The 23,152-nt window shown below is 38.4% G+C and overlaps 1 protein-coding gene across 6 annotated transcripts in view; it reads left to right on the forward strand.

Annotated features, from left to right (window-relative positions):
* Positions 1-23,152, forward strand: part of LOC126372108 (histone deacetylase 4) — a 122,640-nt gene that overhangs the window by 85,879 nt on the left and 13,609 nt on the right. For all 6 annotated transcript variants that reach the window (XM_050017687.1, XM_050017685.1, XM_050017684.1 and 3 more), the window contains 3 exons: positions 15,487-15,596; positions 16,984-17,055; positions 19,126-19,233. In XM_050017687.1, coding sequence (XP_049873644.1) covers positions 15,487-15,596; positions 16,984-17,055; positions 19,126-19,233 — 290 coding nt within the window. The remainder of the gene's footprint in view (positions 1-15,486; positions 15,597-16,983; positions 17,056-19,125; positions 19,234-23,152) is intronic.

Here is a 23,152-nt window from a genome sequence, read left to right on the forward strand (position 1 = left end):
GGGACAGCCAATAAAAATGCTCCAACGCAATGCTCCATGGACCAATCGTGGAGATCAACGTCAGACCAAGTTCGTTACACGATAATATATCGAATCGACTGTTGTACAAGCTTTATGTCTTCACAATTTTTTTTATTCGCGAAATTTGTAAAAATCATCTAGAACTGTAATTCTATTTTCATTATCATTATTATAATCACGTATTTTAAATTTGCGTGGTTTAATTTGATGACTCCTACGATTCCTGCTAAATTCACCGGAGGAAGCTGATCGCCGCAGCTGGATGCGAGTCTTCGAGTCTTCAACTACACATCGGTCGCTACAACCCTATATATTTATACTTTACTTGCCATACTTAAAATCATCGCCATCCAAACAAAACAATACAAAAAAGGAAAGCGTTAGTCTGCTATAAATAATACTTAAAAGAAAATACAATTTACGCCTGAGGCGTCCGTTGGGCCGTATTTTAAATGGCTCCACGCCGCTGCCTCCCTGCGGGGTGGAAGCGAGCGCGTGTAAGGCGACCTTGACCGTGCACACTGCAGCCTACCCCCACAACGATATAATTTCAACCTTACCACCTCGCCACAAGACTTAATTTAAATAGTCGCATGTATTCGCCTTTGTCTATAATGCACCTTATTGCGTTGGAATAGAGACTAGTAGTAGTAGCTTACACGTGCTGCCTTACGCGTGGTGTTATGCTATAAGCGTGATATAAGGAAGGTTCGGTCGGCTTCGAAAGTAGCTATTGTAGAAGCGATGTATATTATATCTACAGGGTGTTAGTGACATCGTAACGAATACTGAAAGGGATGATGATTCAGACCACGTTTCTGAGTTAATATCAAGTGGAATTTTTTGTCGCAAAATTCATGTTTTTTTTTTTTTAATTTTCAATTCTATACTTTTGCGTCGGAAAATTCCACTTGATGTCAACTCAGAATCATGGTCCGAATCATCCCTCAAAGTTTTCGTTACGATGTCACTTACACCCCGTACAAGTACATACAGGTAGGTATGGGTATTAGTGAAACATAACGAATACTGAGGGGGATGGTTCAGACCATGATTCTAAGTTGATATCAAGTGGAATTTCCTGTCGGAAAATTCATGTTTTTTTTGTGTTTTTTTAAATTATTTTCAGTTCCATTCTTTTTCGGTTTCAGAATCATGGTCTGAATCATCCCTCAAAGTTTTCGTTACGATGTCACTAACATCCTGTATAAATATAGTGCGCATGAGTATGGCAGGTGTATATCTACATTACAGCAAATGGTGATGGAGGAACAAAAATAAAATTGACGGTCGCAAGTCAATATTTTTATGAAAACATTATGTATGAACGTAAAAACGTATCTCTCCTTCAGAGAAACTGTGATAGGCATACTTACAATTCAAGGAATAAAACTAAAATTGCTATTCAAATGCTATCGTAAATTAAGTAAATTAAATTCATCATTTTTAGAGTTATGTATACTATTTACAATAAAATACCAGACAATATTTTGAATTTGTCAGAAAAAGAAAATATAGCTCATGTGAAGCTTACTTTATGTAAATAAGCATATTATAATATTAATGATTATCTACACTATAAAATGTCTGGTATTAAATGTGTTTCTCTACTTATTTAATAACTTGGAATGAATACCTACATGGAATTCCATGGAATTTCGTAGTATCTACTTTTTGGTAACCCATTTAGATAGTTCAACTCGTGGAAAAATGGACTCGTGGATTTTTCATGTCATTTTCGGGCTGATAAGCAGCTGCACACATTCTGTTAATACTTTACCAGAGATCGGTGTTAGGCTATAGTACTTCTTCTACCGTGTGGGTTGAGATGTGGTCTACCAACCTCATCAACCCTGGTGTTAGGGTTATTAGTGAGCCGCCAAAGGCCCCTCACATGACTGTAGCGCTAATATCTAGACATATATTTCACCGTCATTCAGTTATATGAAGCTCAATATTAAAGTTACTGACATAAGTATATGCCTAGAAGGTATATATTCCGCCACGTGTCAGCAACTTCGATCAATTATGAACCGTATCGCCCGGCGATAGAAGTAGAACACAAACACAAGGCAAGTTTTTATTGTTATCTTACCCCGGAGGCGTCGGAGGCGAGTCTTCGCGCTAATGGAAAATTTCAGCCCGTTCGATACAATTTCGGACTCCTGATGACTCATAGAGCCACGCAGTATTTATAGAACAAGGATTTTTTTTTCTTAATTATGACTCCATTTATTACACTATCGAATTGAGTCTTGATTTCTGAGTCATATTTTATTTATTGGCAGTTTTCGTGAGGTGCTTTTGATCATCACTCATTTAAACTTTGAATTTCGAATTCGAAGAACTTAAATTTACCGTATGCTCAGTTAGTGTTGTTTATCAATAGTAATAGATATTAGAAATTGATATTTTTTAAAAAACAAACTAAGTTAGGTAGGTACATATTAGTGCCGTTTCTTAAAAAACAATAATTTAAGCTGACAACTCTAAAAATTATGCCGTCTTTCACTTACGACGAGTGTAAAACAGAGATAAAGCCAGTTTTAGAACTTTCGAAAGTAAATTCAAATTAAGTTGATGTCTGCAGGAATTTTGTATTTTATAGGAAAATTTTATTTTAATTCTATTGAAAGTCTAGACGAGTTAGCAACAGTCCCACAAAGTGAGTACTCATGTACCAAAGTAACCCTTGTACTTGTCAGTACAATGCCGAATCCGAAGGGCGCCCGGGCCCCAGGGTTCTAAATATAGTCCGCCGAAAATAACTCCGGCGTCGCCCCCTTCTGCCCCGTACACCCCCTTTCGCCCCCCGTCACCCCCCGGGCCTGCCTCACCCCTCCCGACCTATATTCCTAGGGTAGGCAAAAGTCTGTCCCTCGATGATTTCGCAAATACTAACATTATAACAGTCTATAATTCAATACAAGTACTAACTCCAATAACAATATCGATTACGGTGAAACTTTTAAAAGTAATAAAATACAAATTATGGACTCAATTTGTAATTATATATAACTAAGTATATGGTGTGTTTGTATAAGAATAGGAACTTTGAAAAGTCCACACGGCCTTGTGTGCTCGCAGCCTAGTGCTATAAATCAAGCCCCAAAAAACCCTAATAATATACTGTAGTGACTTAGCTTTAGTTCGAATTCAGTTTACCAAATAAAGTCTTGTCGTAGGTCAGTGCTTACATGTAGGTATTAAGCGTAGACTTAGATTCTCAGACTCTGAATAATGCACGTATTATATAAATTATTTATAGCTAATATTCCAATGACGTTTGAAGGTGACTTTCAAAGTTATTATTCGATAATATCCTCTCCGACGTCACGGTAGGACATAAATTTATTATTTTTTCACTCAAACACGGAAATACTCGTACATTTTTGTTATTGGAATCGCGAGGACATATTATTGTTTTGTTGAGGACATACACTTCTCATCAAAAAAATCGAAACACCTTGCAAGTTTACGTTTTGTCAGGATTATCAGAAAAATGTGTACATTTAGGAATAAATGTTAAATGTCGTTTAATAGTGAGTAATATGAGCTTATCAAATCTTAATGTTAATGTTCTAAATTTAAATGAATTTTTCATAGGTTTCGTATTTTGTTAAATGAGTCATTTTTATTCCGTATGGAGTATAAAGGAAATGGATAAAACAACACACGTAAATGAAAAAAAAAGCTAAAAAACGTTTATTTAATAACTTGTATTCCCTCCCCGAGCTCTAATTACTGCTTCCATACGGTTCTTCATCGATCGGATGAGAGTCACGATCACATGCTGTGGTATATTGTCCCATTCCTCTTGGATTGCATCTTGCAGCTGGCTAAGTGTTTCTGGGGCAGGATCTCTTGCTCGAATTCGTCTCTTTAATTCATCCCACAGATGTTCAATGGGATTCATGTCCGGGCTTCTTGCTGGCCATTCCGTAATAGAGATATCGACTTCGTTAAGATAATCTCGTACGACGCCCGCGGTGTGAGCCCTAGCATTGTCGTGCATGAATATGAAGCCGTTGCCAATAAAATGTGCATAGGGCATCACATGAGGCTCGAGACACTCTTCGACGTACCGATGACAGTTTAGTGCAGGCAGACGTGGCCCAGACACGAAAGCAAGCTCTGTCTTACCGTCGGCGCTGATTCCTCCCCATACCGTCAACGAACCGCCACCATAGCTGACCTTTTCTTCAATGCAGCATTGTGCATAGCGTTCTCCGTCTCTTCTGTAGACCTTGTTCCTTCCGTCGTTACCATACAGCATAATTTTACACTCATCAGAAAAGAGAACTTTGCTCCACTGTAGGTATGACCAATTTAGGTGCTCACGTGCAAAGTTAAGGCGCGCTCTTCGATGGTCTGCAGTTAATTTCGGCCCATTTGCTGGCTTATGCGGTACCAGTCCACGATCCTTCAACCTTCTTCTAATTGTAGAGTCACTTACAGCCACCCTTCGTACAACACGAAGCCGCTGCTGCAGTTGAAAAGCGTTAAGGCGTCGATTTCTTAAAGAAGTTGTTACAATAAATCGATCATCTCGCTCAGAAGTGACCCGATTCCTGCCAGATCCTGAACGGCGCGTGAACAAACCAGTCTCCCGATAACGTTTATAGACTCTATGAACAGATGACAGGCTTAGATGCAGTCTTGCAGCCACAACACGCTGACTAAGGCCAGAATCCAGCAATGCCACAACTTGGGCGGCTTCTGTGGGCGAAGTATCCATACGTTTTAGAAAAAAAACCTTTTTTCAGACGTTCCAAAGTCACAGTATTGAAATAAAAAACAAAAAGTTTAAGGATAGGCGCCAATTTTTAGTTTTTAAACGCTAAATGTACTCCAACCCTAAACACACATTTGTCTCAAAACAGTGATTCATTTCGTTTATAAGATAAACAAATGAAATTCTAATTTTGAATTTAGAATTTTCGCTTATTACTGTAATGGCCAAACTGCCAGCTATACATTTATGTATTTTTTTTCATCGTATGAATTCTTTTTTGTGTTAAATTCGGACAGAAACAATGAAAACGGAAGTGTTTCGATTTTTTTGATGAGAAGTGTATTTTTGAAACAGTTTTTCACCTCTTTTATATTTGAGCTGACATAATAATATTATTAATTTATGAGGAGCTCGGTGGCGCAGCGGTTAACGCGCTCGGTTTGCGATTGTTGAAGTAAAGCAACTTTCGCAAAGGCCGGTCATAGGATGGGTGACCACAAAAAAAAAGTTTTCATCTCGAGCTCCTCCGTGCTTCGGAAGGCACGTTAAGCCGTTGGTCCCGGCTGCATTAGCAGTCGTTAATAACCATCAATCCGCACTGGGCCCGCGTGATGGTTTAAGGCCCGATCTCCTTATCCATCCATAGGGAAGGCCCGTGCCCCAGCAGTGGGGACGTTAATGGGCTGATGATGATGATGATATTAATTTATATTCTTATAATGTCGTATGATGATGAATTATTCTTGTTTTATTATTGTTGTGTTTGGCAAAAAAAAATATCCTGCGTGGATCACATATCTAGTTTAAGTTCCCCCAATCAATCAATACTACCTAGTAGTATAGTAGTCAATTCTTGTTTTACTTCGTTCTGCTGGGGCACGGGCCTTCCCTATGGACGGATAGGGAGATCGGGCCTTAAACCATCACGCGGGCCCAGTGCGGATTGATGGTTATTAACGACTGCTAATGCAGCCGGGACCAACGGCTTAACGTGCCTTCCGAAGCACGGAGTAGCTCGAGATGAAAACTTTTTTTTTGTGGTCACCCATCCTATGACCGGCCTTTGCGAAAGTTGCTTAACTTCAACAATCGCAGAACGAGCGCGTTTACCGCTGCGCCACCGAGCTCCGTAAGTGGTTACAAAAATTATCGTATGACGACACTGAAGAATTATTACATATTTTGTCATGATTAAAATAAATTGCAATTACATGTATATTATATATCAGTCAGACCCTTAAACTTATGTATGAATCCTTTAAAAATCTACTTTGTATTCAATTTAATGATTAGTTATAAGAACATTGTATTTACTCTTCTCACACACCCTCTCACAATCACTCACGTACACTTACATCTTACTGTTAGCAAACAGAATTTTAACGTATTAAATGTACCTAATAATCATATATTATTTTTATAATAATTATTGAACACTTTTAAATAATTATTTATCGCAATATTTCATACTTAAAGATTTTATTTTAAACTTATTGATTGTTAGATGTGTATTCGAGTTTTTGGACGTCTCCCCACGAACTGTCACTTGTCGTTGATATCGCTCTATTCTCGATGCTTTTGATCGGCGATGTATTACGATTGTTTGTTTTGTAAAAGTTTAAGTACAATAAAAGTATTTTCTATCACTTAAATAACATTAGTTCGTCATTTAAAAGTAATCCCGCTGTTCCCGTATGCTTTTGGTTTACAATCAGAAGCCAGGATACGAGCCCACTATAACAAGAAAGTGGTAATGTTAATGTAATGGATGAAGAAAGGTCAGTGCGTTCCAAGTTATCCCTGTGTGTTATTAAACTGTGTAAACAATATAAACTGCTAGTTAAATTGAACTTAACGCTTCTACTTACCTACTAACAATAATAATAAACTAATTTTTATAACAATTTAAACAAAATCTTATGTGCATAAACATTACAGTGGAGTACAAAAATAATACAAGAAAGTTAATAAATAAATTGAAGTTAAAGACCTAAAGAATAAATATAATAAATAGAAAAAAAAAAAACAAGATAAACTTTTTATGATTAAATATAATTTGATTAAATTATTTTCATGACTGTTAAAACTATTGTTAATTCACAAAGTGTGTTCCTATTTTTCTTACTTAAAACAAGAGACTTTTTAGTCAAAACAAGAGTCACAACAAGTTATGTTGTGTAATAAAACATTTTATCTTATATTTAACTGCGACTGTTTGGAGAAGTTTTACTTTTAAAGATTACCTACCTAATTTGATGATACAATTTCCAGTTACACTTTAAAAAAAAAAAGGAGAAAAGAAACATTTTGTAAATATTGTTTTAATCTTTTGAAGTTTGTAGTGTATAATAATTATATATTTTTTTATACATATACTTATTAATAAACTAGTATGCATACTATGTGTTATATGTAACGAGTTATCTGTGTGTTATGTCTCTTGCTCTGAACAATTTATCAAAATAATATTCTAATTACTATCTGGGTCATGTATGGTATATTGGTCATATATGGTATATAATTTACAGTATGGTATATTATAGGTTAAGGGAGTAGTGATCGAATTGATTGGATTATTACTTAGAAAATCGGAATCTCTTACTATGGGTTCAACTAGACGATCTCGGTCTCGAAAACGTCGAGATACTAATAAACATCGTCGACGTTATTCGTATTCTAGTAGCACTTCTTCCTCGTCATCGAGCTCGAGTGTGGAATATTCTCGTAAACGCAGCAAGAAACAAAAGAGTAATGCAGGCGAAAAACGTCGACGACATTATAGAGAGTCCAAAAGAGTGCGGCGACGTTCTGTCACAAGGAGTGATAGGGATGGTACCAAGACGCCACCTGTTAGGACATCATATCAAACTGCGAACGTTGCACAACCAGTGCATGATCAAGCTGCTACAAATAATGTTCCAACAATATATCCATCTCACTCATTAGCCACTCATGTTAATCCGATACCTGAATTTGACCCTAGTGATGGTACACAGAATATCGAGTCTTGGATTCACAAAGTTAATGAATGTACACAAATGTATTCATGGAATGAAACACAGACTTGTCACTATGCTTTAGCTAAATTAACAGGCTTGGCTAGGCGCTGGTATCAAGGACTGCCATCGCTCTTGCATACTTGGGACCAATGGATGGAGAAGTTAAAGTCTGCATTTCCTTCTACGGAAAATTACGGGGATTTATTACAAAGGATGTTGCAGGTGCGTTGTAGGATTGGACAACCATTGGATGTATATTATTATGAGAAGATGATTTTGATTAATAAATGCGAAATATACGGACGTAAAGCGGTAGGCTGTTTAGTTCATGGGATTGAAGATAAATTTGTCAGAATGAGCGCAAATTCGTGCCGATTTGAGGAACCTGAACATTTATTCTCGTATCTTAAAACTCTTTCTCAAAATGACAGTTATTCTATGGTTAGACGTAGACAGAATTGGAACAGGGATTCGAAACCGACTCAACCAACTAACAGTGGTGCAGATTCCTCTAAAACTCAGATAATATGTTATAACTGTGGGGAGGCTGGACACATTCGATCAAGGTGTACTAAGCCTATGAAACGTTGTACAAATTGTCGTAGAGTGGGACATTTGGCGAAGGATTGTCGCACGAGAACGTTCACATCTACTAATTCAATCGAAAATAGCAATGAAAATATTAACCCAAATTTGCTACAACTTACAGCTTCCACAGACGACAAAACTGTTTTGCGTATACAATCAGATCAATCAGATAACGATAAATATTATAAGGATATTCAGTTAGATGGTCATTCGATGAGAGCATTTATTGATTTAGGAAGCAACTGTACTTTATTAAAAGAAAGCAAAATGAAAGAAATTTTCGGCTCTCTGCAAAGTTTGAGTAATTTACCAAATCTGAGAGGTTTTGGTAATTCCTGTGTTAAACCATTAGGTGTTGTAGACGGGTTACTGAAAGTTGATGACGTTCAGGCTGTAGTAGATCTGATGGTCGTTGCAGATCATTATATGCCATGCGATGCCATAATAGGTCAAAATTTCTCCGAGCTTCCAAACGTCGTTATGTATAAAACGTCTAAAGATTTGGTGTTTTATGAAGCTCCCAGTGTAGAGTGTAGCGAGGACAACGTCAAACTAAAATTATGTACTTTAACCAACGTTGTTATTGATTCTAATTCTACTTCCCCGGTTGAAGTTAAATCGACAACGCCGTTAAATGGTTCTCTTTATATTCCGGAAACATTTTGCGCTACAAATATAATAAATTATCTTGTTTTGCCGGGACTATACAACTTTGTGAACGGTGTTGGTTATGTTATGGTTTCGAATATTTCGAACACGGATTTAAATTTCAAACAAAACCATCCACTGGCTAGAGGGATGAAATACGAAGAAGTTATTGAACCTCACGTTAACTTAATAGATACATCGACGCAAGAGAAAATCCCTTTACCCATGAATGACATAAAAACAGGTGTAAAACTGTCTGACACTGAAGCTAAACAGTTTCATGATCTTTTGAGTAAGTATCGCGATTGTTTCGCATTAGATTTGTCTGAGCTAGGGAAGACTAATTTGACAGAGATGGTAATAAAACTGAAGGATGATATTCCGGTTGTTTACAATCCGTACCGAATGTCTTTTAAAGAAAAAGAACAGCTTACAGCCATCATAGAAGATTTACTTAAGAACGGTATCATAAGGGAAAGTTCATCTTCTTATGCAAGTCCAGTCCTATTGGTCAACAAAAAGGACGGCCAAAAACGTTTATGCATTGATTACCGCGCTTTAAACAGGAAAACTTTGAAAGACAAATATCCCCTGCCTAGGATAGAAGATAAATTGGATTGTCTCGGAGGGAACTGCTTTTTCACGAGTTTGGATTTAGCCTCGGGATATTATCAGGTCCCTGTAGCCGAACAATGTAAACATCTCACAGCGTTTGTTACACCAGACGGCCTCTATGAATATAATCGTATGCCGTTTGGTCTAGCAAACGCTCCGAGCGTTTTTCAACGATCTATAAATGCCATGTTAAACGGAGCAGGCCGAAATTTAGTGGTAGCATACATGGATGATTTGTTAGTTCCGTCCAAGACAATCCAAGAAGGGTTATATAAACTCGAGAAAGTGTTTGGGATGTTAAGGGAGGCCAAGCTCACGCTGAACTTGAAAAAATGCGTCTTCTTTCAGGAACGTATTGAGTATTTGGGATATGAAATCTCTAAAGACGGTGTTAGACCTGGAAGTCTTAAAATGGACGCAGTTAAGCGATTCCCAATCCCAAAGAATGTGCATGAAGTCCGACAGTTCGTTGGACTAGCGAGTTACTTCCGTAAATTTGTAAGAGGCTTTTCAATGATTGCTCGCCCGCTTACTATTCTCACAAAAAAGAACGAACCGTGGCGATTTGAATCTGAACAAATAAATGCATTCAATAAACTAAAAGATATTTTGATCAGCAGACCGGTTCTCACTCTGTATGATCCTCAAGCTCGAATTGAAGTTCATACGGACGCATGTAAACTTGGAGTTGGTGCGATTTTACTTCAGGACGGTGGCAGAGGTCTTCAACCCATTGCATATTATAGTCGGCAGACTTCTCCCGAGGAGCAAAAGTTTCATGCGTATGAGTTGGAGACCCTTGCCGTTATCACGGCGTTGAACAGATTTAGAGTATACTTACTTGGAGTACCATTTAAGCTAGTTACGGACTGCAGTGCAATAAAAAGTACAATGAGTAAAAAGGATTTAATACCTCGAGTCGCAAGATGGTGGATTGCCATGCAAGAGTTCGATTTTTGCATAGAGTATCGTGCAGGGGCTAAAATGGCTCACGTAGATGCCTTGAGCCGAAACCCAATAAACTCAATGAAACCACCAGCTCGTGACGAGGACACAAACATATTTAAGATCGATGCTGTTACAATTGGCATCGACGAAAGGTGGCTACAAACTGTCCAACAGGCTGACAATGAGTTACAAAGAATAGTTGAAATTTTAAAAGATCCAGATAACGATAATATAGTGGAAATAAAGAATAACTTTACTGTAAAAAATAATAGACTTTATCGAGTACTTAAAAAAGATGATAATGTCAGCCTGTTGTGGGTTGTGCCGAAATCCGTCAGATGGCAAATAGTCAAGAGCAATCATGATGACGTCGGACATTTTGGCTATTATAAAACATATGACAGAATTCGAAAAGTATATTGGTTCAAAAGCATGCGACGATTTATAAAAAAATACTGTAAATCCTGTTTACATTGTGCTCATAACAAAGTGCCTGGAGGGCCAAAGGAAGGTATGCTGCATCCGATCCCGAAACCCGATAAACCTTTTGACACTCTACACGCCGATCATTGTGGACCATTTCCCCAAAGCAAGAAACGTAATTCTTACATACTCGCAATAATAGATTCTTTTACTAAATATATATATATTAAGCCGGTTAAGAATTGTAAAAGCAAAACGACGATTAACGTATTTGAAGATTACTTTTCGTTATTTGGTGTACCACGTCGACTAATAACGGATAAAGGCACAAGTTTTACTAGTCACGAATTCAGCACTTTCGTCAAAGATAAAGGAATCGTCCATATTGTTAACGCTGTAGCGACACCACGCGCTAATGGTCAAATTGAGCGCTACAATCGCTCTATTGTAGACGCTCTCACAGCTTTGAACCACGATAGACCTGATGATGAATGGGACAACAAGATACCAAAAGTGCAATGGGGGTTAAACAACACAATCAATAAAGCCACTGGTAAAACTCCTGCAGAGGTTTTATTCGGCATCATACCAACTGGCGTTTCGGACGGTATAATGAACGCTGTCGTATCGGACGTACATGAATTAGAGAAGCGAGATGATATTAGGGCTAATGTAAGTGAAAGAATGACAGTAGAACAAGAAAAACAAAAGACACGATATGACAAGAATAGGAAACCAGCTCATATGTATAAAGTAGGTGATCTAGTACGTGTTGAAAGGGAAGTTTATAGTTTATCAGGTCAGAGTAGGAAGTTACAACCTAAATGTTGTGGACCGTACAGAATTGTAAAAGTCCTTGAGAATGATCGTTATGAAGTTGAGGACACTCCGATTACTAAACGTGTTGGTAAGCCAGCTTATAAAGCGGTGCACGCTGTGGATAAGATTCATCCTTGGTTGGTTTTCTCCAATGACCTAGTAGAAAGTGATTCCGATACTGGTTAAGATATTAATGTATAAATAAATCGTATAAAAAAGGTAAATAATTGTATAAAAAAAGGGTAAATAATTTAACTTTTGATTATTATAATGTTGATACACGAGCCCTGTGTGGCGTTACGAGCCCTATGTGGCGTTACGAGCCCTATGTGGCGTTACGAGCCCTGCGTGGCGTTATGAGCCCTGTGTGGCGTTACGAGCCCGTGTGGCGATACGAGCTCTTGTGGCGAGACGAGGCCCGTGTGACGTTACGAGCCCCGTGTGGCGTTACGAGCTCGTGTGGCGAGACGAGCCCTTGTGGCGAGACGAGGCCCGTGTGGCGTTACGAGCCCCGTGTGGCGTTACGAGCCCCGTGTGGCGTTACGAGCCCCGTGTGGCGTTACGAGCCCCGTGTGGCGTACCGAGCCCGTGTGGCGTTACGAGTCCTTTGTGGCGTTGCGAGCCCGTGTGGCGTTACGAGACTCGTCTGTCATTACAAGCCCGAATGGCGTTACGTGACTAGTTGGTGTTACGGGACTCGTGTGTCGTTGCGAGCCCGTGTGGCGTACGAGCCGTTTGGCGTTATGAGTTCTATGTGACGGTATGATCCTTCTATGGCGTTGCGAATATTCTTTTACGCAATAAGCCCTCTGTGGCGTTACTAGCCCTCTTTGGCGTCACTAAGCACATGTAGTGATACTATAATGTTGATTTGCTCAATTAATTAGCTTGAGTTATCTAAGTTTGTTATGACAGTAACAGCAATTAACAGTAATGATAAAACTAAATCTTATTTTCATGTTTACTCAAGTTTTCTTTTTTTTTATGTTTAGGTATGATACCTATTTAATTACACGTGGGGACACGTGCGAGGTCAGAATAGGCCGAATGTTAGCAAACAGAATTTTAACGTATTAAATGTACCTAATAATCATATATTATTTTTATAATAATTATTGAACACTTTTAAATAATTATTTATCGCAATATTTCATACTTAAAGATTTTATTTTAAACTTATTGATTGTTAGATGTGTATTCGAGTTTTTGGACGTCTCCCCACGAACTGTCACTTGTCGTTGATATCGCTCTATTCTCGATGCTTTTGATCGGCGATGTATTACGATTGTTTGTTTTGTAAAAGTTTAAGTACAATAAAAGTATTTTCTATCACTTAAATAACATTAGTTCGTCATTTAAAAGTAATCCCGCTGTTCCCGTATGCTTTTGGTTTACATTACACAAAGAGAGGTTCACAACCTTTTGTATGATAATAACTTTATTGTAACTTTTTTGTTGACTCTGTCGGAAACATAGGATTGTATGCTGGCTATATTTTTGTGTCTTTCTCCAGGAGAGAGGCATCATAGACTGAAATACAAGTATTTATATACTTAGTCGGCTATGGTACCTACTCAATTATATTCATGTCAATTATGCTTAACTTAAGGAAAACTATGTACCGATATTTTTGTCAATAAATATTATTATTATTATTATTATCTCAGTGGCTTACATCCCCCAATATACATTTTACGCCGATAAGATCAATATTGATATCTGAGAACCAATTTGAGGTCTAGATGGAGTTTCTCAATAAGTGTTGTATCTAGAGCAGCCCACTAGAAACTCCGTCCCCCCCTGAATGTGGGTCACCGGGGTCACAGGGGAAGGTCGGTGGGGCACTGGACCAGTAACCTACCGCAATGTCATGCCGTGCCACTCTAGTCTGTACTTACCTGGTTGCAATCATACTACTAGGGGATCAAGCCGCCAATTGCTTTGGCATTAGGTTATATAAAGGTTTTTGTATAAGTATATTTCTTGGTATTAAGTTGTGGTTAATAGCCGAGTTTTTATGCCTAAAGGATACTTGACTTGATTCGTCATAACGATTTCGATTTTTACCCGACTGTTATGTGTTTAAAATGAATATTTATTTATCCCTAGTTTGGTTAGGACATTACAGGCTGATCACCTGATTGTCCAAAAGTAAGATGATCCGTGCAGAAGGCACGTTAAGCTGTTAGTACCGGTTACTTAAGTAGTCGTTACATCGCTCGTCAGGGGCCTTTGGCGGCGCAACAGTAACCCTGACACCAGGGTTGATGGGGTTGGTAATCCACCTTACAACCCACATGATAGTAGAAGAACTTAATTTATTATAAGCGGAATAATGTTGTATAACACTGTCAATTATGCAGTTGATTACAGAGTAACCTGTTAGGTAGAGCACGTAACGAGTATTTCAATATAGGTATGATACCGTCCGTATGGTTGTGTCATGCATCTGTATCCGTGTGGTTGGCTGGTTGTGCAACCATTTGTTTACGCCGCTTTTCGCTAGCTACATTTTAACACGTATCTTGTACGTAAAAATGTATCCCTCCTTCCGAGAAACTGTGAAAGGCATGCTTACAATACAAGGGATAAAAATAAAATTGCTATTCATTTCTAGATTAAGTAAATCAAATTAATCTTTTTTGTTTTTGTAAATACCAGATACATAACATAACATACCAGATAATATTTTAAATTCGTCAGAAAATACATTTAAATCTCAGATGAAGATTATGTAAAAAAGCTTATTAAAAGATTAATGATTACCTAAATGATAAAAATGTCTGGTATTAAATGTGTTCCTCTAGTTATTAAATAACTTGTAATGTATACTCATTTATTTAAAAGATGTGTTGCTGTTGTAGTTTCTTGTCATTTCTTCTAATCAACCATAACACCTTGCGACATGACGTAAATTTAAATGTGACTTTCAAGAAGTTTACCCATGATAATTACGTTAAATAAATGATTATGATTTCTGATTTCCGAACCCTTTGTTTCCAGTTTTATTCGAGTTACGTCGACTGATTGGTATGAGTATTTCCGTTACGCAATGGGAACTTTGAATTGTTCAGTTCGTTACGCCTTTATCGGGCTTCTGAGGGTGACTTGTTCTGCAACCCCACTCAATACCACGTGCTCGTTGTTACATAACGATAGACCTTTAAAAAGTTGAAGTTTATTTATAAAGTATTTCTTTGTTGATTGTGTAAAATAAAATGTTTCTTAATATGATTTTGGTTTGGTAACCGTTGAAGGTTTTATGCTTTCCCAATAGGTCGATTGAGCCGGGTTGATCCGCAGTGTTACGTCCACGGATACGGTATAAGGGTCTTACATACATACATAAACTCACGCCCGTAGTCCCTAATGGGGTGGGCAGAGCCACAAGTAATCAAAGATAACTTGCAGCCACTATTGATACGATGTCGTAAGCTGGATATGATAAACCTTATGGTGATAAGAGATCAGCCTATCGCCCATAACATTAGTCCATCATGTCATAAGGGTCTTCTCTTCTTAAAAAGACATTTTGTCATTTGTTGACATTGCACACTTACTTTTATATGCCCTAATGTTAAACTGCACTATTGCGTTTTAGATGAATTGTTTCAATGTGGCCTTTTTACCTCTGGTGGATGGATTTTACTTTATCCAACATTATATTAACAGTTGTTTCCATCTTTCCAGCGGAGATGGCGCACGAGAGCGGCGCGGAGGGCCCGCCGCACACGCCGTCGCCGCCCCACGCGCCGCGCCTCCCCGCCGCCGACTCCAGCTTCCACCACCAGATCATGCAGGTAACCCATCCACCAACACTTTATTATCTACTTTATATCGCCTTCTACCGTCTTCCAACCTCCCAGGGTAATTAAACTTCCCCATTCAGTTTTCGGTCGCTGCTACTAATATGTACAGTTCAGGGCTCAGGGGTAATGGAGTTGACAAATGTAGCTAAATAACGATACAAAGGCAATGATCTGATAATGAAGCGACATTAATATAAACATACATAAAAGTGGCCATAAATTAATGAACCTTGTTCCCGTGACCTTTTCCCAAAATATTGCACCACGCCGCGGCGTCTCGTTTTAACGCGCCCGAAGCAGCGACGGTATTTATAAAAACTTCTCTCCGCATATAAATACACCGATATACGACACATATATACAAACTATACGCGATGTAGGTCCGTCCGTCTGCTTACTATATTTACAGCCCGAGTAATATGCCCGATTAATTTTAGAACGTATGTTGATGCGCGGCCTCTCGCAAAAATAACGAACGAAAACATTAGCTCCGACGCCCGATAATATCAAGTATCCGAGTCGAATATAAAAATATTCCGTCTGCACGTATGCGGGATAAAAACTGGCTCGTGTATTGTATTTGCGCAGCGCCCTGAACTTTCTCTCGAGCGTCAGAACAATCCGCGCGAACAGGAAAGTCGAGCACCCGCTTTATGATAGCACGAGCATGTCAGTTAAGCCGGGTAAGCTGTTTGCGAAGCTGACACGAGGACGATATCGGCACGCGCCGTGGTACTCAACTTCATAAGTTACTTACCTCGGCGTGCAATGTTTACAGCTCGCGGCCCTGCCAAGACCCGCGCGGGCGCAGCACGACAATATTTTTACGCGACGCCCACACGCGCGCGCAAAACATCCATCCGCACGGCTATTCGCGGAACGCGCGCATTCCGATTCCCGTCATTTTTCCCCCAAAATAATGCGCCCGAAATATGCGCGCACGCCGCCCCAGCCGCGCGCGGCGTGATATTTTCCCCGATTCTTTCCACCGAGTATCAAGGTTTCCACATTTTATTGCCACAGAATCAACATGTTTCTTCAATTATTTTTACAATCAAAATCTGCCAAATGCACGCGTTGCTCGTAAAACTTATCTATTTAAACAAACATTAACGACAATATGTATCAAGGACGTATATTTAAATTCGCACGAGAGTAACACAATTAAGATTGTCTGTACGTACCTATAGTTATAGTTACTCACTTTGCAGTCTAGTAATTACTCAGTTGAACAACATCGCCTTTGTGTATTTATTCTTGCGAATTTAAATAATAAATTTGCCGTGGGTAGCGTGGTCCCTGACCCTGGTGGTTGGTGTTGGAGCGGGAGGAAGGCGCAGGAGTGGAGTTTCCTACATGTGTTTGCTCTCGTTGTCAGAATCAGAGTCCGAGAAAGAACCATATCGCGGAGAGAGCGAAACAAACCTTAGAGAATAGTTTCCTGATGCAAGTGAGTCCACATTACCTTACATTTGTGTACGCTAGTGTCACATCCAACAGCGATATATATGTACATAGTTCATTTATGTATACTTATTGTATAATTTATCATATCAGAAGTAACATTTAAATGCTCATTTATAAATTATAATAATAGTATATTTGTCCTATGTGAACATTGGATTCGTTCACTGTATCAATGTTGTCATCAGTGCTTCCTAAATTCTGTCCATATCTGTATTCATATAAATTATCAATATGTTTTATGTACAATAACACTTTGGCATATGGGTAGTTTAGTAAGTAAATTATTGTTGTATAGTAGGTATAAAGTATCAAGTATTGTTGAATGTGACACAATGTTTTTGCTAATCAAAATTTCGGTGTGGTATGTGACGGGTTACACTAAACACGTAATGTCTACATTATTGAGTTAGCATTAATTTAGAATGTACATAATAGGTGTTATTTAGATATAGAATTAACAACAATTCACTGCAAACACGAACATTGAAATGCATACTTCTGTTTTGGACGGGAAACGGGTCACAAACATAGGTTTCCTAGACATGTGCACAGAAATAGGTAACCTATATTTTGTGGTCGTGTTGTGAGAAACATAAAGTTCGTAGCATGAAGTGTTTCATTACAAATTGGGTAAAGCTTGTAAATACAAATCATGCGCTTTTGCGAAAACATAGAAATGCTTACACACTTGAGTGTATAAAATACGCACTTGCAATATGGCATTAATCCACATTCATGCTACGGGCAGCTGTAACTACTAATATCACAGAAATCTGTGTATCAAGTTAGTCAGAAAGACACTGTAATGCGAATAGCACAAAAAGAGTACGTTGTGATAAGATTCCGCATTTATGATACGCACTCGTTCAATCCAATGAGGAGCTCGGTGGCGCAGCGATAAACGCGCTCGGTCTGCGATTGTTAAAGTTAAGCAACTTTCGCAAAGGCCGGTCATAGGATGGGTGACCACAAAAAAAAAAGTTTTCATCTCGAGCTCCTCCGTGCTTCGGAAGGCACGTTAAGCCGTTGGTCCCGGCTGCATTAGCAGTCGTTAATAACCATCAATCCGCACTGGGCCCGCGTGATGGTTTAAGGCCCTATTTCCCTATCCATCCATAGGGAAGGCCCGTGCCCCAGCAGTGGGAACGTTATGGGCTGATGATGACTCGTTCAATCACTATACACACACCCACACAGGTGTACAAAATGTGAATAATGGTTGTAAATGTGTATTTATATATTTTTAACATTGTTGTTATACAATAACAAAACAAGGAACTATATTAGAGACATGTTGTATAAAGTGATTTGGTACAAAACTGACTAACTTTTTGTTGACTGGGAAATTAATCAATTTAAAGGTTGTACAAATAATTATTTCTTTGTTTGATTTTACAATTTGAAGTGTCAGTGTGTTTTCTTTTAATTGTTATTTATTTATTTAAATTACTATTTCTATTTCCTGCTATTTTTAAATTTGACATCCACCAAATCGGTCCGTTTCCCAATTGTCAATGCTAGCGAACTCAATCCTAGGATTGGTTATATGCAGTACCGAATATGAAACTAAAATACAATTTTGTTTATAATTCTTGATTTTTAGCGTCACTGCCGACCATGCGGCTAATCTTACCTAACACGTTGGTCTAAATCTCGGTGAAACGAGGGTACTTAGTTGATCAAGTCATTGGCCCAGTTTAGGACTCTGTCACACTAACATATTTGACATTTAGTGAGACTTAGGGTGGCTTGCGTAAGTGTTTAAAGACCCTTACGCAAGCCATCCTTACAGTTCAATTTGTCAAAAAAATTAATGTGACATGGTACTAAAGTGTAATACATATTAATGCTCGTGACCGTACCCCAAATGGGAATATAGTAATGAACTCATTTTTAGCAAGAGACAGAACTCTGATCCGGTATTGTAATTATACAATTTAACAGATCATCATTTCTGGTACTGCATACAACAAAGTCTGGGACAGTCTTCTCTGGCATCCAAACGTCACCAATCGTGGGCGTGGTATGTGACGTAAAGAGTTGTCTGTTGCAGCTGAAGAAGCAGCAGCAACTGCAGCAGGAGATCCTGCTGCAGCATTTCCAGCAGCAGCGCCAGCAGCTCGCCGAGCAGCACGAGCAGCAGCTCAGGCACCACCTCAAGGTGAACAATCTTTCTGACACCATTACCTCTTTCAATGTCTTTGCTTTTATCATCATATCCTTGTTGACACTTCGAGTGTGGCTCTGGTGGCTGCGGGCTGTCTTCTTTCTAATCGCTTGGGGTTCTGCCCAATATTATGGTATTTGAACGTGCGTTTACTTTTTGCCAGGAAACTAGATGTTTTACTATAAATAAGTTTTGGAGTTTTAACATCTTTAAAATGTCACAGACGAGCTAAGTTTTTTGTTTGACAAATGTTGAAAAACAAAGTTATTATTATTCTCCTTAAACGTGTAATACCGTTTATGTGTATAGCACATCAACTTGTATTAGACTACGACTTTTCAGAGGTTTATGAAAAGTTTTCTGAGCCACAACCACAGAGCTCGATCATTGATCTGTCCAGTTAAGGCTAGCTCGCCGGTTTATTTAAAAGTGTTTGGCAATAACAAATGTTCAGGACCTCTGCGATACAGGGTTTCCCTAGTGCGGGGTCCGCCAGTAATGTATACATGTTTAAGTTTTTTGATAAATAAACATATTCTATTCTATTCTATTCTAACTTACCTACTGAGGAGTTGAATCTCTAGTCTGCTAATATTTCTAATGCTAACGATACAGTGTCTGCACCCAACAAGTTTTTACTCTTTGGCATCCAATACCATTCCAAAAAACTCTACGTTATCCTCCAACTTGTAGAACTTATGATTCCTTTGATCAAGTTTGTAATATTGCTAACCGCAGACTATCTTGTTATTGGCTCCAAAATCTGACGCTTCGTCACCTTTTTACCCTTGATTATAATACGTTTTACATACGACCTTCCAAAATACGCAATGTCAAATGCAAAACGTCTTAAAGCGAATGAGTAACGAAATGTGAGCAAATGATTGCTAAAATAATGGTAGAAAAACACGTACAGACTGATCAAGCATACAAAAACTCAATCAATCCCTAAAGGGGTCGAGAAAGATGCAAACAAACAGACGACAACTTGCAGCCACTTTTAGGAAATCTTAAGATGGATACGATTAACCGTATGGTGGCAGGCGATCGACCCATCCCCCATAAAATGATCCATCATTAGAAAGCACACAATCCTGCTGCCAGTTTTTACGACATATCCGGGAAGTTAAGCAGCTGAGTTTTTTTATTCACTCCCTGTCCAATAATGAAAGTAAATTTCCAGAAGTAGTTTATTTACACGACTGTAAGGACGGACTTTCGTTATCAGTGGCATGTGACCACTTAATTCGCTATACAACTGCTGTGCGCCGTTTGCACGTTGAACTCCCAGTTTGTACACGTTTAGTAATTAATACATCTGTTTACTGCGCGCAAAGAAGCCGGAACTGTACTTCAAAAGGCAATAGAAAAGACACTAGATCTAATAGGACGGATCGGTCTGGAGGAGGATTTTTAAATGGAGGGATTTGGTCATACTAATACTGTGCGGAACGTTTGTTGCCATAATTTTGTATACGATGCCTACGAATTTTGGATCGCAATATGTCGTAGGTATATAGATTTAAGACTTCTGTTCACTTATTTTCAAAAACAAGCACGCACGGAAATAGCGTGGTGGAGTATGATATGTGGCCAGCAGTGCGACATTTAAAAGCTGTTTATGTTATTAGGTATATTGTAAACAACATAATATTTATCTTTGTAAAGGTGAATGATCCTTGTTTGTTATTCCCTTGGTTTTACTGGTATCGTGTTTATCGTGACGCCTTACTCCGTTATTGTCGCGTCATCCACTTTTCAAGGTTTTAAAACAGTTTAAAATGCATTAACTTGAGTGACAGTCAATAAAGGTGTTTTTGAGATAGACTGTGAGGTAATCGTGTTAAAATAAATTCAGAATTCAACACTACAATATGAAACGGATGTTTGCATAACAAAATAACCTGTAATTTGTTATTTTTTGTGTGGTAACCAATTTTGCCGTTCGAGCATGCCATCCTGTTTGCACACACGTGATTGTTCCGAATAGATCCTCATACACGCGTAAAACCGGTATAATTTGTTTGTAAATCGCGAGTGTGGCGCACAAGGTCAACAATTTGGGGCCACAACACGTGTAGTGTTGCCATTTTGTGAAATAAATATTTTATTTCGACAAATAAAAACATTACATGCTAGAAATTAAAAGTAATATTTTTTGACACGTTCATTTGCATTCAGGCGATTGTATAGGAGAATTTAATCGGCAAATAAAGTAGCCATAAATCACGAGTGAAATTTATTTTGATGTTTTCTTAATGTCATGATTAGGATTAGAATGTTTAATTTTTCATACTGCCTATGAATTTAACAGCTGTCAAAATGGAGTTCTCTCGTGATTTTTACATTATTTACTGTTATGAATTACTATGTACGTATATAGTACCAAGACGCGTAAGAGAGAACGAGATACTGTCCGCGCGGTTACCCCCTTACTCCTTACCGGCTTTCGACCATTTAAGACTAAAGTAAGACCCAGAGAGGGGGAAGTCAGCGCCCGATACAAATTGGTGCGCGGGAGAGTTACCGTTCTATACGGAGTATCATTCTTTATTCTACGACGAGGCAACCCTAGTGTAGAGGACGATCAGCCTTCACCACTGCCGAGTATTTCGCTAAACAAAATGCCATTGTATAGATATACAAAACCAACGTTATTATAATGTATGTTGGCTCACGTGTTTCATTTCACATTTATGACTTATTTTCACGGTAATAATACGATTTCATATTATTAGGTGGCTGCATTGTCGTTCAAGTGCCAATGGTACATTATTCATTAGATACTTGTTTTTTTTATTATTTCTTGTTTATTCCGTAACTCATGAGGTCTTTTTTTCTCACTATTTTTTTACATACTTACCTACTCACGCCTATTTCTCACCGTGGTAAGTAGAAGCTATGGAATTCCATTTGCTTCGATCCTGACATTCTTCTCTTGCTTCCTCCACATTCATCAACCGTTATCGTACTATTTCTTTTCAATTTTTATTTATTTATTTATTTAATAAACACACGTAACAGGTTACAGACACAAAACTTATGAAATAATACACCTTTTGAGGTTCAGATTGTAACCCAACTAGACGTATGCAAGACGACGTAATGGTGACGTATGTAATTTTTATTAACTAGGTACGTATTAGGAAAGAGAGGAAGGGGAAGACCAAGAAGAGCATACATGGAACAGATTAAAGAGAAGGCAATATGTCTTATAAGGAGGTGAAGGAATTTGTCTTTGATAGAGAAGAATGGAGAACGCTACACCGACAAGAGCGTGGCTCTTACATTAGTAATGTGATGACCTATTACATAAATATATACTCAAATATTGATGCCAATGCAGGCGGAGACGAACCTAATTTTAGTTTGACATCCCTTAAACTAGTGCCGTCCTTCAATTGCTATAAGCGCAAGAAAGAGATAGAGTTTTAGTGCTGCCGAAACCTAAGTTACTCCTTCATCATCATCGTGGGTGTAGCATTTTCCATTCCAGTCTATCAAAGGCCAATTCCTTGACTTCCCTATAAGACACGACGTTAACGACGCTTCGGTCGGTGACGTTTTTCTTTAACCTGTTCCATGTAAGCTCTTCTTGTTCCCCTTCCTCTCTTTCCTTCTAGCTACCCTTCTATGATGTTTTTAATAAATTCGTCGGGTCTTATTAGGTGTCCAATCATCTTGCCTCCATCACTTACGAACGCACGCACGTAATCATGTTACTCCTTAAATGTCGCTATTTACAAGTTCTTCAGATATAAATAACCCAATCTAAATCTAAAACACCGATACAATTTACATTCAAATATCATCAGAATTAATTTGGCGACAGAGCCGAATACCATGTCAGTGTTACATTCTACCGGTTGTTTAAGACAAGCGAGTGGCACACGCGATATTATTAGCCGAGAAT

This window comes from Pectinophora gossypiella, chromosome 13, assembly GCF_024362695.1.
Source record: "Pectinophora gossypiella chromosome 13, ilPecGoss1.1, whole genome shotgun sequence".
NCBI classification, from domain to species: Eukaryota; Metazoa; Arthropoda; class Insecta; order Lepidoptera; family Gelechiidae; genus Pectinophora; species Pectinophora gossypiella.